General features: G+C 32.7%; 1 protein-coding gene across 1 annotated transcript in view; it reads right to left on the reverse strand.

Annotated features, from left to right (window-relative positions):
* Positions 1–286: 286 nt before the first annotated feature.
* LRRIQ1 (leucine rich repeats and IQ motif containing 1) overlaps positions 287–19,293 on the reverse strand; it is a 117,129-nt gene continuing 98,122 nt past the window's right edge. Inside the window, 2 exon segments of the mRNA XM_074825427.1 lie at positions 287–426; positions 16,036–16,156. Coding sequence (XP_074681528.1) covers positions 287–426; positions 16,036–16,156 — 261 coding nt within the window.

Raw genomic sequence — 19,293 nt, forward strand, 5'->3', positions numbered from 1 at the left:
ATCTTTGTAGAGTTAATCAGTTCTGCATTCTACACCACATGAACATATAAGCAATTGAAAACACAAACTATGATAACATACTGACAGGTATAAAATACTTTGACAAAAAAAACCCCAAACCACTGTAACCATGTATAATAAAATAAGTCAAATGTAGTTAACTGAAACTGTTTATATTGGTAATAAACAAGAATCCAAGAACTGATATTCACAGGTTTAAAAAGAAACAGCTCTCCATATGCTCTCCATATTTGATTAAATCAACTAGTTAAATTTTCTCCAATATTCAGCTAATATTTTTAAGCTTTTGCCTTTTTTTGCCTGCTCCCCATCCTCCGCTGAGCTGCACTGGATGGTCTCGAAACGATATCCGTTCTTTAAAAGACGGACCCAAACATGACTTTTCTGGACCAGATATATTCTTTTCTAAACAATAAACAGACAACATGAAATTAAAAATCAAACCTACAAAAATCCCTAAATTTCACTGCATCATATTTTTTTAAGATAATAATATACATTAATATGTCTAATTTGATAGCACACAACTTTTACAATTATGTATTTCTCACCATTTAAAAAGTAATACAGTATTTTCACAAAGGCAATACTTTTTTAAAACCAAACTCCTATTTTTAAAACCAGTCTCTAGTTTGATAATAGACAGTAAAATTACTACACAAAATTATCATATTTTTAAAAGTGTCACTATCTATTTTGAACATATTTTAAACAAATATAGAGATATGCAATGCTTTTGATACAGAAACTAGTAATGTCATTCTTCCTTAAAGTGGATGCAGAACTAGTTCAGAAGATATTATCTAATTAACAAGTTATTGTTTTACTATATTAGACCAAATGAAAGAGATTTATTTTTTTCAAAGCCCATGAATACTTAAACTTTGATGCTGAATGGTGCCATAGCAAGTTTAAGCACACATAGAAATACGTAAAATAGTCACTTTCATTGTCATGCATACAGACACTTGAGTAATTTAGACAACAGTTTCTACAAAATACTTAAGACAATTATTTAAATAAAATAACCAGTAGACCTGACTAGAGGTATGATATTTATTTTACACAAGCCAACACTTTACAGATGGAAATATCTTTTGTAGACATCTGTAAGGAAGAAGGCATCTGTGGAAGACAATTCAAACTTTGCAAGAGAATGATATGATGTTCACTGTACAGCAGGTTTTATATATATAAATATATAAAATTAGCATGCTATTTTAGCTTATCAAATAAAAATTTTACAAACATCTTTGTGCCACCTATCAAAGGAAAAGATTACTAACTACATATTTTTAATAAGTATTTTGATATTTTAACTTTTTAGTACTTTTTAATAGCAACGTTAAATTTATCTCAATAAATAGTGCCAAAAAATTAAAACAAAGCTTAAATCATATGACTGAATATAAGTATTTACTAATATATACAGCATAGCTATAAATTTCAAACAGTAAGAATATCTTTGTTTTCTTATGGGTGTTTTTCTGTAGTCTGCTAGATCTAAATATCAGGAGCTTTTCACAGCCTACAGTTCCCTTTGTTATGAAGTTTTAATTTATTGCAAATGTAATTTACTAGATAATTCTCTCTTTTTGCAATCAAGAGCTTTCAAGTATTTTTAGTATGATCTCCATTCATTTTCGTATGGCTCTACAGATGTAGTCAACTGAGGTTTTTTTCTTAAAATATATAACTTACTCTAGGTCAACCTGATAAAGGTTTAAAATACTAATGTCTTGCTTTTACAGGATTCCCAGTTTCCTTGACTTTGGATCCTTTTATTTAACACCTCAAATGGTAGCAGATATCTCTACTGAAGAAAGGCTTTCGTTAAAGAGCAAAAATAAAGTTATTTAATCAAGCAGTAAACTTTCCGTTAATTCTTTTGACTGCGAATCATAACGTATTCATTGAAGGCTGAAACCCTCAAATTAGCGAATTAAGTGGTTAATTAGTGAAATTTCAAAATAAATCTAACATAATAATATTTTTAAAATTGCATCCGTTCTTTAATTTAAAGAGATGTTTTCTGAAGTTTCAAACATTTTTAAACAAGAAAAAGCATTAAGACTGGAATATGTTCTTTTTTAAAAAAGAAAAAAGGGAAATAGCTATTGCATGTTTAGACTGGAAAAGAAGTTTGAGGTCAATTTATGCTTGAGACTGACTTTCCTATGCACTCATCTTCAAGGCTGTATCAATGGGAAAGGTAAAGTAGACATACCAGTTATTTATTTTTATATTTTGACTAAATAAGTATTTTTTCCTTATGTTATTTTTAAACCAGAATAAATACAAATGCCAGAACAAAACCATCAATAATAAATTTGAAAATTAGTTTAAAAGTGATAGAGTCAATGTAGCAAAAAAGGAAGTCAACCACATCCTAATTTCATAATCTGGATTATTTCTGGACTAACAACCTCACGTGTTTATGAACCTCTCTGTACTGCTAAATATTATTTTCATGATGTACTTTGAAATCTGTAAATGTAGGTTTTCTGGCTTTCCACTTATAACTATATGTAATTCATTAGAAGGGATAAATTGCCCTTCCATTACTAGGAAATGTATATTATTATTCCATAAAAAAAATCCCCAAAGACGGGCTGTAATTTGCTACAAGAAACTTGTGAAAGGTCTTCATAAATTACTAATATATACTTTTATTTTGGCAGAATAACAGCTGTATGTGTCATAGTATGAACTGTGCTTGTCTAAACTTCAGAGTCAAAAGTTCGCAATTATTTTTTTTTTAATTTTTAACTGTACCTGATTTATGTATTGTTTAGATGGTAGCATAGTCAAATATTTTATGAGTAAAATGTAATAACTTATTAAACTTGAGTGCATATAAGATGTTTGACAAAATGTTTTAGATGTGTGTGAGAATCATAGCTCAGGATTTGTAGACCCTCAGTAATAGAGCAGGACAACTTCCTCAGCCTGAAGGTATTTTCATAAAATCCCAAATACTCTAAAGGTGTATACTCTCTGCTCCCTTGAATGTAGGTTTAACAAATCAGAGGCTATTCCAAAGTCTGACAGTCATGGCTCTGTTTTTCTTTATCTAGCCTGAAATGTTGGTAAGATTTCCTAGGCTCTGCTTTAAACTTCACTGTACAGTAGTGACCTAGACAAACAATTAAAGCATAGACTAATCTGTATTCTTTCTTTCCATCCTTTACACAGTTCTCAGCACTTTCAGCCAAATAAAATAAAATCACTGTAGGGAATGATCAACAAATATAGAATGAAATGTCTACAAGACAGGTTTGTTGTAAATCACTGTAAATCACTCCCTTTGTATGTCCCATCTTCCTGTCTTTGAAATGGGCATAATTATGCTTGGTCTTCTGATAAAGCTCTTTTGATATCTACCAAATATTACTAAGAGATGGGTATTATTATCAACATTGCTGTTCCACTTATCGGTCTAACTGGAGTGATGAAAGACAGAACTGGCACGGAGATCCAACAGCTTATTCCCTGAAGAATTCTCAGACACAGGTATGAGTCCAGCAGTGCTAGAGGCTTGGGGAGGAGTGGCTGGAGAGCTGCCAGTCAGAGAGGGACCTGGGGGTGTTGATTGACAGCCGGCTGAACATGAGCCAGCAGTGTGCCCAGGTGGCCAAGAAGGCCAATGGTATCCTGGCTTGTATCAGAAATAGCGTGGCCAGCAGGGACAGGGAAGTGATCTTACCCCTGTACTCGGCACTGGTGAGGCCGCACCTCGATTACTGTGTTCAGTTTTAGGCCTCTCACTACAAAAAGGACATTGAATTACTCGAGCGCGTCCAGAGAAGGGCAACGAAGCTGGTGAAGGGTCTGGAGCACAGGTCTTATGAGGAGCGGCTGAGGGAACTGGGGGTGTTTAGTCTGGAGAAGAGGAGGCTGAGGGGAGACCTCATCACCCTCTACAACTACCTGAAAGGAGGTTACAGAGAACTGGGGATGAGTCTCTTTAACTAAGTCACAAACGATAGGACAAGAGGTAATGGCCTCAAGATGCACCAGGGAAGGTTTAGACTAGATATTAGGAAGCATTTCTTTCCAGAACGGGTTGTTAGGCGTTGGAATGGGCTGCCCGGGGCAGTGGTGGAGTCCCCATCCCTGGAGGTGTTTAAGAGTCGGGTCGACATAGCGCTTAGGGATATGGTGTAGTTGGGAACTGTTAATGTTGGGTTGATGGTTGGACTGGATGATCTTCAATGTCTTTTCCAACCTAGACAATTCTGTGATTCTGTGAGTCAGACCAACATATAAGTATAGTGAAGTTTGCTTACTCCTATTCATATTATACCTAATTCTCAGACATTATACTTACAGACTGCTAGTGGCTTAAATGTTAATTATGATTGAAAAATTGTGTCATCAAGCAAAGAAACACTTCATTTACAATGAAGGTATTAGTCAAATATGAGAAAGGTTTTTATTGCAGTTCTTTCTCCTAGAGTTTAATGCAAGAACAAACAGAAAGAAAAACGAAAATATAGGAATGGAATATGATGTAAATATAGAACTTGATTTATCATACATGTGTCCACAAATTACTATGCATAAATTTCTGTCTTTTGTTATTTCAGTGAAAATCTAGGTATGAACACTCTCTTGGTGAAGTAAGACCAGCCTTCTACTTAAATATAAAGTAAGCATCTAGGAAGAGTTTTTCAAGAAGTAAAAATGTTACACATAAATTAAAACTAAAACTCAATTATTTTGTTGTCAATACCTGTGTTTACAACAGGTTTTCTGATTCTACATTATTCAAACAGGCATTTTTTTCCTTCAGAAATATTCAATAAAGACAGCTGCATTAGCAAATGGTTAGAATTTTGTCTAGATTGAGGGGATGAGGGAAGATGGGAGAGTCTGGTAAGGGACAACAATGCCACTTTGAATTAAGAGACTGAACCTAGAAATGTTCCTTAAAAATATAGCCTTATTTTTCTAAAAAAAAACCAAAAAAACAAACCAACAAAAAACCCAAAACCCAAACAAAACTTATTAAAATTAATAGGTAACTGAAACCTTATTGTATTTTTTTCACTTATATTTGTTGCCTTTACTTATATTTATTGGGCTTTACTTCTTTTCCTTGGACATAAATACATTTATACCTGCTCAGGGGAAGTTGTGCAATTTTACTGATTTATGAGATTTTTTTATTTTAAGAAAAGAGGAGAAAATAATAAAAAGTGGGGAGAATACTTAGTTCAATGTACAGAAAAATAAAACAAAGATTTACTAAAACCCAATGTTTGATAGCAAATGAAAATATTTTGCATTTTTTAAAAAGTTCTACCAAGCATACACCTGAAGTGCTTCAAGGTCAGATATTCAGGTATTATTAAAACATTAAAAATCTCCATATGATCCTTTAACTGTTCATCAGGGTGTAATTTATTTGAAAGTCTTACTTTACACCTCAGTATTTTTTTGAGCGAGAGCTTATATTTTTCTCTTACAGAGTTACTAATGATGTGAACAGTTTTTACGGCAAGCTTGCATTTGCAATACCTCCATTTTTCCCTAAACTGCAACGTGTCTTGCAAATGAATGGTTCATGTATTAGCATATATGAGTGAATAAAATTACTATTATCAGAAATTTTTGACTGGTAAAATAAAAGGTGACATTAACTGTCATATTTTGCTATAAATATAAAGAGATCTGTAAGTCATATATTTCATTAATATGCATACATACCCACATAGGTATGCACATATGTATTTGTGATTTATGAATAATGATCATAATACTTTCTTTTCATGTTATGTTCTACGAGTGTATTTGTAGAGGGCCTTATACAAAGGCAACAACAGAAAGATTCAGTGTTTCAAGATATATTTACTAAATATAAATTAGAACTATTACATTGCCTTTACTCTAGAAAATACTGATATTTTAAATGATAATAATAACAACAATGATGATTATGATGATGACAAATTAGTATTATTACCATTATTGGTACTAGAATTAAATAGAACCTGGCCAGTATATTAAGTATAATTTAACATGATATACAGTTATTCTAATACCTACTCATATGGGAACAAAATCTTAGCCAAGGAAAGCAATTTAATTTCTCCTATCCCAAAGTAATATTTGACTATATGAAGCTCCAGTCCAGTATAGTCTGAGAGATTTTCAGGTGCCTGTATATACCAAATAACCATTTTTTTTTTATTATGTGCTGAAAGCTTGTCTTGGGTTGAGTTCACATGCTTCTATTTCTAAGCAGCCACTTTTCTGTTGTTTAATCTGTTTTCTGCTATTGATTTGTTCTGGTCTTTTTTGGTTAAAGCCTGGGTCTTTTAACAAATGTCAAGGTTTACATATCCTCTGTTTTGATAAGTAATGCAATATGTAAAATGCTTTGAATGAAATTCTTGGTGTCCAAGAAGAAAAGCTTTGTTAAACAGGTTATGATAGAATTTTTATGATGTATAGTAGACGTCATAGGGCATTTATCGATCCACCTAACGTTGTGTGTCTGGAGATATAATTTATTTCAAAGTCCTTACCATATTGTATTACTTAAGAGCAAATACAGCATAAGAAGGCATGGAGAAAAAGCTTCAACATTTTAATGAAAGTGACCAGAACAAATCCTTAGCAGCGAAGCGTTTACATCAATTTAAACTCTGAAAAGAAGGTAGGTTCAGCAGGTCTGTGAAAAAAGTAAATGCTACATCTCAGAAAAGCTACTTTTCGATAATGGTTATACTGAAGTTGGATCAAAATTTTTTTTTAGTTGCATTGTTTACAACAAACGAAAAATATATTTATTGTATTGCAATTTTACATTAAATTTTTGTGTCACACATATTTGAATAGCACTGAGAAGCCTCAGGAGCATCTTATACAAAATTCTACATAATATGTAAAGATATACCTCCTTTCCATATGGAGATCTGAAGATGAAACTTTTTTTTTTTTTTTTTTTTTGGTATGCAAATGATTAATTTTGTCTGTAAATCTCCTTGACTTCAACTTGGTAGGACTGGAGACTAACCTTAACATTTTATAGAAACAATGAACTTTAATGTCTTAATTTATCAAACACTAATGCTTTTCTAACCAGATCATGCTGACAACTACATACTTGAATCTGAACTCTAAAATGTGACTGAGACACATGAAAGAATTCAGATGAGCATTTACAAGAATAAGTTATAAACATTTATTAATTGCCATTCTACACACTTAAAATAAACAACACAATAAATATAATGCTCCAAATATGTTCCTGTAAAATATAACATTCTCCTAACTAGAAACAGGACTTTTAGCACCATTGGTTATTAAAGTCCAATATTTATTTTGGTTTTCAGCTCCTTATCTATTTCCCTGATTTTGACCATTTAGGATGAAATTTTACATACTGAGTATCTGCCTTTGGCCAAAGTTTTCTGAAAGGTCGGTCACTTCTAAGAAAATATGTGAAATATTTATGTTGCCTTTCGCAGAGGGGACTTGAAGTCCGCCAAGTAACAGAGCCTTGCTTTTAGGATCTGTCCAAATTTGGACCAAGTATATACAAACTGAAGTTTTTACATGATCAGAGATGTTGTTCTTGATTTTTTGGGCTATATTCCCTAAAATATCAGTCATCATGGAAACGCACTTTACCACAATGTTACATGGAACTAAGCAAGACTATTCCTAAAAATAATGTTGAAGATCATGCTAGGTCAGGGAACTTAAGAGCCTGCTTGTTTCATGCTCTCTGTGGCAGATCGAGCCTGGCTACAAGAACCATGGAGAGGATAAGAACCAAAGCTCCTATAAGGAGACTGGGAGAAGAGGCAGAGGGGCTAGAATTAAAACCTGAGACAGAAATGAGACTGACTTGGAGTTAAGGTGACAGAAACTAAGGCTAACTTGGCAAACAATACCCTGATATAGCTGGCAAAAGATGCTAGAATGACTTCAGAAATAGACTGACACTGAAAGCAGAGAGAAAATGTGGGGAAGAAGAAAGTTGTGTATTCACAAAGGGTAAATGAGTAAGAATAAAAAAGATTGATTAAGGGGCACTAGATAGGCCCTAACTCTCAGAACTGAATTAAAAGAAGCGAAAATATAGGTGGTGATAAGAAAGGATACAGACAATAAGTACATTAAGAGTCTGGACTCAAGATCTGCCTAAATAGTAGACTAAACCAGGACACATTTGAAGGAGATTTAAACTAGGAGATGATGAATCTGAGGAATACTGGCAAGGAATATCTGGATACAAAAGGGAATAGAGAGAGGAAAAAGGTAATCAGACAAGGATCTGTAGAAAAAACCCAAGACTTGATGGCGACTGTGGAAAAGAAGCCTAAAACTGAATGGGAGAGGAAGCTTATGCTGAAATAAGTTGGAGGTGCAGAAGAAAGAATTGCTCATAGTAAAAGAAAGGATTATGGAACACAAATGTGGAAAAGTCAGCAATGAAGAAGAAACAAATTAGAAGGAAAAAACAAGGAAAGATTGTCTTGGAGAAAATGTTTACAGACAAATCTTGGCCATGCAGTGCAACAACTCTGTAGTAGCCCAACATTCATTACTGGATCTTTCTGTGCAATGACCTGATAAACATTTTTGAAGCTACCTGACAAATATCCCACAGCAAAGGAAAACTAGAATTGTTATTATTTACTCATATCACATGACAGAAATCCTTGTGGTGTTTCTAATGGTTCCAAGGTTTTAAGTGGGTATCTAAATTGCATGTAAGTCAATATCTCAGAATGGATTTTCTTTCTTTTAACCTAGTTTCTCTTTAAAAAAACGAACACACCCCACACCCCCCTGAACCCGCAAAACCTGTTAAAAACATATCAGGCTGTAAAATTAAGCACTTAAAATTTAGGAAATGCCTCTGTATATGTTATACATAGTTGAATTATTTTCATAATTCAAAACACAGATGATAAAATTACATGAGATAATGTATCATTTTTCTCCCTAGCCTGCTAAATTTTATGAAAGCAAGTTCTAAGTGCCTTTTAAAATCTGCATTTAGGTAATTTTTTAAATATGTAACTTCAGTGAATTAAGCAGCATCTTGTAAATTATCATTCTGTAGTCTGTTCAAAAAGATTAGATATGTACTGTTTGATGGTTAACTAATACATAGAAAAAAATTATATATATCTCCATAATAATTTCAAATGGTTAGGAAAGCAGTATCTTTCAGCTGTGTTTAATAAATAGAAAAAAGTTTTGATCCTGCAGAATATGTCAAATTTGCATGCATGAGTATTCTCACTATGAAAAATTATACATAAGTACTTTCCTGGTCCAGATTTTCTTGTTCTTAATCACAATCACCACTAGTCGAATTTTTAAAACACTTGGGCATGGAAGTCAGTGGAATTACACTGATAAGCCAAGCCTACATGTGTGTTTCCTTACACTTAAAAAAAAAATAGAAGTTATTAAGATTGCATACTGAAAGAACAGGGAAATACTTAGATGTTATATCTATGAATAGAAAAAAAACAGTAAAAAATTGAAGATTTTTGCATTGTGTATTAGATGCATGTATCATACTGGAATCTGTCTTGCTGGCTTGATTAAGCCAGTATTTCATCTCAGAAATTCACTTTTACCTTCATGATTTTATGTTAATTTTTGAGAGAAGCCTCCTTTTCAAGCAGATAATATTACGATAAATAGCTCTCTGTACACATAAATGGTGACACCTATGCTGATTTACTTCACTTCTAAACACAGGATTTATATCTATAGCGGAAAGGAATTCATGGTACATACCTGATCTTTCCTAGTTTCATCATTATAAATGGATTGTTGAATTTTTAATAATGTTTCTTGGACTACTGTACTTCTATTGTTACTTAATATAAAATCTCTCCAGTTAAGAAAAAAAAGTTAGTGAATTTAAGAAACTCCAGAAGAATGAGAGTTAGACCTACATTGTCACCAATTATCTAGATTTTGTGAATTAGTCATTCCACCATTTGACATATCCCTTGATTTTGTCACCATACTGTGACTAGTTTGTCATTTGCAAGGCTGTACCTGTGTATATCCAACTGTAACATTACTCCTTTGTTGACATGGCAGATGCCAAAGAGTTTATCCAGTTCAAAAATGAGGAGGAGACCTCTTTTCTTTTCTTAACAGTTAAATACAATGATGCTATCATCCCTTCTTCAGCAGATACATAAACATTATACAAGGATGGTATATATCATGGCTATTATTTCTGCAGATAGGAAAACTGATGTATATAAATTCAAAATTACATTCCTAATATCAACAGGCTAGTGACAGAACTGGAAAAAGCCAAAACTCTTGAATCTGCAGTTTAATACTTTCTCTCATGTACATAAAATACATACTACTAGTACCATATGCAGAAAAGTAGGTTTTAGTATCTAAGTCTGCACATGAACAAGTTCCATTGTGCTGTGTATTTTCATATATAGGACATCAAGTAAAGTTCAGCATACCGAGGAACGTTTAAAATATAATGAAGAGTGTTGTACTGATTTATTGATTTCTAATACAGTTCTTTTTCGCACTGATTATTTAAAAGAAAGCATCAATGTCAGATGAAAACTTTGGAGGTGACACTATTAAGATTATGAACTTTATCTACCTGCCCCATAAGTTCGCAGGATATGAACAAGTTCTTGTTTGGAAGTCATTAAAGGTTTTCAAATTCATATAGAGTTGTGCCACTGCTAAATTACCCCATCTTTCTGCATGGCTTTTTACCATTCTATTCTAACATGTCTCAGGGTTTCCAGACTGAGGCTATTTTGCACTCTTTCAGCCTATAACAGGTTTAATTAGTTTCTAACTGGTTTCCTCTGACCATGTAAATATATTCTATGTATTAACGTATGGTGTATTGACAGCTCTTTTTCTGAGGCATATTTTGTATTCTGGTAAGATTTACAGAGGTATCTGTGTAGAAAAAAATATTATGTTGAAAGGATGTTCAAAACAATATTTCTGCTTTTCTACTACGTATCAAAGCCTGATAAATTTTAATTACTTCAGAAGTATAGAACTCTTTTTCATCCATTATATGCCTTTATTTTCTGAGCACAAAAATATTATAGTATGGAATCATTTCACTATCTTTTACTGGACAAAATGCTTGTCCAATAACATTCATGGGGTCATATAACCAGATGTGGTTATATGAAAAGATAGCTTTATTCTTAAAATTGTGACAGCAGTTGTGATTTCTAAGGTAAATTGGGTTCAGAATTTTGCTGATGATAAGTAATTTGTACTGTAAATATCCTATATAAATTTACAGAATTTCTAGATATTTCTAAGGAAAAAGCATAAATTTTACCATTATCTTCTAGGAAGTCTGCTAAGCAGGTAAATGCTGAGAAATTGAAAGGACTAGTATTTAAGTACCTAAGTACCTCCATATTTGATCCCATGCATCTAAGATGTTTCTTACTCAGTTTCTATAAACTTCTAATTCAGTTTCTATAAACTTCTAATTCAGACTGCCTCAGAAAAACAAAACAAAACAAAAAACCCAAGAAAAAAAGAAAGAAGCAAAGAAAAAAAGACCACCAGAAACCCCTCAGTAAACTATGAGTAAAGGCATGAAGAAAGAGCTTAAAAATTAGATGTTTACTGCACACAGGGAGTTTACAAATCCTAAATGAAAGACAGCAGTTATGGAACTAGAATATATAGACAATACTAATACTAAGGAGAAAGGAGCAGGAAAGAATAAAATTTTTAAAGAACTGAAGCTGCACCATACAATGCTTAAAACAAAGTTGAAGACTTTCTAAGGACTCTCATTACCAAAGAAAGGAAGGCAGAAAAAAGGTGGGAGTTCTGTCAAGAGGAAAAAATACAATTGAGAGAAAGATGTAAAAAGGAAACTGAAATAAAAGTTACTGTGTCTGTTTTTTTTTTTTTCTTTGAGTTTGAAGTCTTTCCACTGTAAGAAAGGCATTATTAAACTTCATTAATTTAATTTCACTGCTAACATAATGGAAAAGTTTGAATTTATCTGATAAATGAAATTGATAAATGTTTTGTAGTGGAGATAGTATTTATGGGCTGTTTTTTGAGCTAGGGGTGATTAAGATTCAGGGTCCAATTTTTAAAATTCTTTTCCTGGAAAGTAGTGTTTTACTACTTTTTCAGAGGCTCCCTGAAAGACTAGAATTCAGGGAAGAGAAGAATTAAGAATTCTGGGCAGTCTTTTAAATAATGATTGGAGGCATAGCTCCCATTGTATTCTACTTTCAAATTCTGGTACTTCTGGAAATCCCTTTCAAAAGATTGCAGTTCACAAGACAAGATTTACAATGAAAATAAAGTTTAATATTTGCAGAGAAAAGAAAACCACAAAATTGTGATGACAGGTAAACAACGTAAATACGTAGGATACTCATCTAAAGGTCCAACATTGACTGGCCAGAACCAGATTAGGATGATAGAATAGAGTTGATGATTGTCACAGCCCACTCACAAACTGGACATTAGCATAAAAAAAATCATCTGGTCTAGCTAGGTATAAAAAAAATAATTACTTCTAATTCTTGCAGAATATGCCCATCTTGCAACTTAGTGCTGACTACACTATCGGTGTTCAGAAAAGTATTAAAACAAAGCATATAACCAGCCACTCGCACCAATATTTATGGAGTTAATACAAATACCAGTAAGTGTAGGACCAATACTTGAATCTTGCATAACTCTGACTGTAAGCCACTAACCATCATGGCTCATGTATGTGTATTGCAGAGAAATTATACACCAGGGAAAAAGAACTTTTTTTTCTGTCCTTTTTTTTTACAAAAGCGAGGTAAGTTTATGTTAAACTGAAAGGTAGAAAATACTGTCAGCAAAAGGTCATTCTAACTCACCTACTTTTGCAATTTATTTGCAGTACGTACCACAGAGATTAAGATCTCAGCAGCGGTTAGAAAAGAATGACAAAAAAACCCACCCACCAAAAAAAAATGACCTCAAGAAATAGAAAAGAAAATTAGTTACCAGGGAGCATAAAGAAATAACTATGATTTCTGGAAGGAATATAAAGTAGTATGTTTGAGAACATAATGTATTGACAATCAGTAGAGACAAGGTCTTAAATTAGATAGGTAACTAATTATTCTAACTGAACAACTGCTACTCTTTCTTTAGGTTATACATTTTTTTTTTTTTAAAAATACTGGGTGAATTTAATGCAGTCAGTTTTCCCTTTGCACATATAACATGGAACCACATCAAATACTTTAAGTACAAAAATGGTTTCCTTAAACTGAGATATGTCTACAGCGTTTCTTTCATTCCTTAATTCATTTTGTTTTTTCAAGGAACAGAATTAAGTTAATTTAGGATTAATCTACCCCATAAAACTTTTTCAGAAAAAAACAGTAATTTTGGGTGATAAAAACCTTAAAATTCTTTAACCAGGAATTCTAAGAACCTATCTTTGGAAAATAAGGTCTACAAAAAGTACATCAAAGTTGGGCAGTTCCCCATAATATTTCTGAAATTCTTGACTTACTCTTTTTAAAAACCCCTCTGAACTAAAGGATAATAACTTTGAAGCATTGTACGTTTTGTCTTTAAAAAACCATGATCATTAATTTACAGTTATGTCCCTGTAGTATATAAAAAACATTTTATTTCAGTATCATTTATATTTGAGGTTTTTGAGTAAATATACCTAAAATTCTTTTATCCTGCATTTTTAGACATCACTTCTCAGCCCAGAGGATCTCAACAATTTATTGATATAATTACTGAATCACAAATTATATGTAAAAACATATGATATCCCCAACTAATATCTCTGATATATACTAACACCTCTCTCAGTTTTACGGCAGTTTATGATGACTTCCTACCTATAATTAAAAAGAATTCTGAGGAACAACCAGGATTATGGAGGTTGCAAAGTGAACTTAGTAACATTTTACTAACTAAAGCTGTCAAACCATTGAGGTCGAATTCTCCTGAAAAAAAAAAAAAAGGTATAAGAACTCAATTTAACAATTTATTCAAATGGCAGCACTTCTAAGGTCACAGCGTCTTTTCTAAGCTCTTCTGTAATACAAGTGCAGGCTAACTCAAAAGGAATACACCTACTAAATAACTAAAATAGTTTCCAGGCTTCTTCATTAAATATTTCAGAAAGCAAAACCCAGAGAGACAATACAACAGGAAAGTACTTTATAATGAATACATTATAAATAAAGGCAAATTTCTAATGTTTTCAGATTAAGGATACCACAGGGTTAATAATTTATTTTTGATTATTGAAAAGCAACAGTCTTTGGCAACCAGAACTAATATAATAAATGTGTTTAGATACTGCATATAAATTGTACAAAGATAATAGTAATGTCTGGTTTTATACATAATATGTATTATAATTTAACGTATCATCATTGTTTAATTTCTCAAATACATGATGAAAAATTTTATATAGATGCACATGCAGAAATGTATATAGAAAGACATAAGACATGAGCCTTTTTTTCCTTAGTTCCTGGACTACTGAAAGCAGAATGAATATATAATTGTGTTGCAGTTAGATGTGTGTTTTATAAAAATACATATATATTACCAGATGCTGTAAACTGTCTTCTGTCTCTCACACACATGACTCTGCCAGTTGATCTTTTCTGCTCCTTTCCTAGTCTCTTCTTTTTGAAGGTATAATGCAATGACACTTTTTTTGATTACTGTTCCCAAGCTCCTAACATAGACAAGTTCTACATACCTATCTTCATCAAAAGAACTTATTTATTTTTCTGGATGGAGGTATAGCGTAGGTTACAATCTCAATCTAGACAGCAGTTATACAGTAATATGAATGCAGTGTGCACTCTTTACCTCAATTATTCAAGATATGGATACCTTCTATTCTGAATATATGAACATAATGATAATGTTGCTATTGATATCAGTAGCTTAGTCTTGTCTCATCTAAATTCAGGATCTTAACAGTTAGGAATCTCATCTAATTTAAATGGTGGGGCTTCATCACTAGCCAATGGAGAGAAACAGGACACAATTCATTCTTTTCTAAGATGGCAGACAGAGAGAAAGAATCATATTCTTTCTCCATGGATGCAATTAACTTAGACTAGAATGATAAGTTTTATCTAATCTAATTTTAGGAATGTAAATCAAGTGAATAAGCATGGATAAATTGTACTCACTGTTATTTTTTGCCTGGGGTGGACTAATATAATGTAAATAAATCTTTATTCCAAAGCCTTTACAAAATATATCAGAAAAATAGAGATATCAAGTATTTTTACATGTTTTCCTTGATTTCTGTTTTTCATTCAAAGTGAAAAGTCAGCATATATGAAAACATAATCAAAAAGCAAATCCAGCAACTACATATAATTTATGAAATAACCTGATTTCTATTTTGACATAAGACATTTCAAGAAACTTCACTACTTAAACAGTTTTAGGAATTTCAATAATTTTGCCAATGTTATTTATTACTGCTTATATTTTCTGTAATGTACATTTTTGGGGTTTGGAGTTTTATTTGTTTGGAAAAGACACTCTACACAGATGACAAAATATAGTATGTCATATTATTAGAAATATATTAACATTTTCCTCAGTTATATTACACAAAATAAAATGTGAAACATAAAGTGCTACCATTTTATGACCTTCAAGTTTTATTTTTTCATTTTTTCTATATATAGATTCTTTTTTTAATTTGTATTAACATGGTACAAATACAAGGCTTTAAAAGCATCCTCTGCCACTGAGCTATAGTAAGTTCAGAAGACCTAGCATACGTCACAGGGAACTTCCCGTTAAAATCACGAGAGGAAAGTCTATTGATATTAATGATGCAGTTTTTAAACAGAACTGTAGAAAACATGAAAAGGTTTTAGGTAAGAAAGAAACAGAAGGATAAGTAACATGTGTTATTAGGGATTCCAAGCATGCTCAGTTCCACCTAGCATTTTAAAGTCATCTTTAAAACTGATATTGAAAGTAACCATAACTTACTTGAAGATCTTGCTGAATGTCTGTGTTGCTGCTTATTTTTTTCTCTGTTCTCAGTCAAAGCACTTCCACTGGCCATGGAAACAAGGTCTAAATCCGTGTCTTCTCTGCTTACAGGGCTTGCCTGGAAGCAGTGGGAGAGAATGTACACAATCATGAAACAAAATATAACATTTTCTGAATGCAGCTCACATTACCCCAAATAAACAAACACGGTCTGTCAAACAACCTTCTTCAAAATGATACCACAATCCTTTATTGTTGCCTAGGCTGAACAAATGCTCTATGTCAAAGCATTTTTGTAAATAAGAGCCGATCTTAAAATTGCGGTTTGTGATCTAAGTCAGTGCAACAACAAAAGAAAACATTTTAGTACAGTAATTTTGAAGAAAATCAATCTTGCAGATGGCTGATGAAACCTTAAACAGCTTAAGATCATTTACTGACCAGTCTATAATTTAAGTTATAGTTGAATGTCAGAGATGTCATATTGGATTATTTTCTGCAATATTTATGTTTTATCCAGGACATGTATCAGTTCAATCAGTCAAGGGCCTAGTAAGTAATTTAATCTTTTATTTTTTTGTTAATTAACCATAACCATCAGACAGCATTTTAATTATACTTTACGTAAGAGTATTCTATTAATTATAAACTTTAACATCCAGTGGTAGTACATTTTGGCATGAGGCATGTTACCTGCACATAAATATGGCAAAACAGCAATGAAAATAATATTTCATTTTAGCAATGGGTCCTTGTTTTGGGAACATGTAGGGCAAAGGTTAAAAATACTGACCTGAAAGATACCACATGCTGTAAATGGCAGATTGTTAGTTTTGCAGAAATGACTTCACATTTACTCAACAACAACTGTTTTCCCTTGAAATGAAAAGCAACACCAAAAGCAGACATGTAACAACACTGTTGACTACATACTGGGGGCCAGTAACAATGACAGGGAAGAATCAGACACTGCGGAAGAGCGATCTACAAAAATCCCCAGTGTAGAGTCAGTCAGCTGGAATGAACATAAGGACACTTCTAGTCTCCGGAACTTCATAAGCGGAGTCCAGAAGGCAGATTAAGTCCTTCCTCTATCTGGGCTGAAAAAGACCGAATCCTTTCAGAAGCAAGGTGTCTGAGTAGAGTCCATTTTTTATAAAAATAAACAAAAAACAAAAAAGGAAAGACTGTGCTAGTGGTAATGTCACCAAACTTTTGCATAATATTGTAGTAGCTAGACTGCTCAGTCAGGAACTGAGAGACTGGGTTTCAACTCCTTCCTCGGGGGGTTGAAGCCTGCAGCTCCTTTTTTCTCAGGAAAATGCCATTACTATAAAGTTGTAGGCTATTCTGGAGGAGACAATCTCCAGACTTCCTGTTTCAACCAGCTCACTGTACCAAGAGCAGCATTGCACCAGTGCAGACAGGCTTTGTAGTCCAGTCTAACTTAGTGAACTCCGATGAAATGGAGACCTGTTTCATTTCTTTGTCTTTACCCAGTCGCTGTTTAATGTAAAATTCATTAAAAAGTTCATGCATTTTCAAACCAACAACTCCAAAGATATAGAGATTTTACACTCTTCCTTAGTGACTGCGTACTCTTTGTGTCAGCACAGAAAGTTTATCCCTTGTTTTCCAATGCTTGCCTTTTATATGTTTAATAAGCATGATTTTAAATTTTGGTTTGCACAGGTAGCAGGCTGTGTTATTGTTGTTAACATCAATATTTTATTTTCTCTTCCATAGCTGGGTCAAGAAACTTTGAGAAGAGTAACAGTTTTATCCTGCTAACTCTTTATATTTTTGACCTTAGTATTTACAGCTGCTTTAAGCTTGTGAGAGCTCCGTATGTTCAAAATCTTTAAATAGAAGCTTTGAGTCTTTCCTTAGTAGAAATAATGCAACCCTTGTGATGCTCAGAGGGATTCAAACTAATGAAATTGATCATTCTTATTTTCAACTAACTTGTTTCAACACACAGCAGAAGATTTCTAATGTCCCAATTCTCAAAGACCCAGGAGGCCACAGTATTTTAAACTAACCTTTCCATGAAATTATTATCCAATCCCTATCATCATAGAATCTGAGGCTTCATCATCTTGTAGACAACAATATTCAGTGTTATATTGTAGACTTGAATAGGGCTCTCTGGCTCTCTGATGTAAAATATTTTTTATTTTCTTTCAAATAAAGATAAGTGTTTTCACCCAATCACAGTCAGAGTAATATTTAAGGTTATATTAATCACTGGAGCAAACTTAATTTCAGGTTTGTAAAGAACCTGATTGAAAGTCCTCTGAAGCTAATTAAAACTTTCCCTTTTACATTTATACCTTAGATCCAAAAATTGGGAAGAAATTTAAGATACTGGTATACTTTTTCAGTGTAGTATTGGACATCCATCTGTAGTGATCACCATATTTAACTCTTCAGACTTTTTGCTGTTAGTTTTATTACTATGAACCTTTATTTTTCCAATTAATTGGAAATTAATTTCAATCAGGAGTCTTTGACTTGAATACAGCTCTGCATCTGAATATTTGTGTATTCCTATGCTAAATTATCAAGATATTCTGTAACCTTCTGAGGTAAAAAGTGCTTTTAAATTGAAGTTATATTGTAATCATTTGGAGATACTGATTAATAATGAAGTGGTTAACCATGCAGGTAACCTAAACTACATACAAAGATGAATCAGGAAGCCTATCCTACCTGTCATTCAGCAAAATCATATTAATTTCAAGTGCCCAGTTTAAAATAAGTCAGCATGCCTTCCTAGGCACTTATGTAGTAGTTAGTAAAATCATCAAAATGATCAAGATTAACACAATAAGGTCTTAGATTTACTGCAAGTTACTACATAGGGTTTATTCCCCAATGGGAAGGGCTAAGACTTCATTGTTAATATGGAACCATTGAAATACCATTTTATATTAATCTAGTACTTTCAGAATGCAGGTTTATGGAACACCGACAAATTATGGATCCCTATCACACAGCAGGAAACTTTATGATTGAGCATATGACATATGAATAAGCTACTGGAAATGTCCAGGAATGCTTTCCTTTTCTAATTATCTCTTTTTTTTTTTTTTTGGTTAATGTATATTTTCCTGTTTACCATAACTTTTCCTACCTATTGATAATGATTGCAGCTAAGTGTTAATTTTTGTAAAGATTTCATAGCTTTTAACTGAGATACTGTGCAAAAGCATTAGGAGTACGTTCACATTTCAACCTTTAAGAGAACCCATA

This window comes from Strix aluco, chromosome 5 (genome assembly GCF_031877795.1).
Source record: "Strix aluco isolate bStrAlu1 chromosome 5, bStrAlu1.hap1, whole genome shotgun sequence".
Classification (NCBI taxonomy): domain Eukaryota; kingdom Metazoa; phylum Chordata; class Aves; order Strigiformes; family Strigidae; genus Strix; species Strix aluco.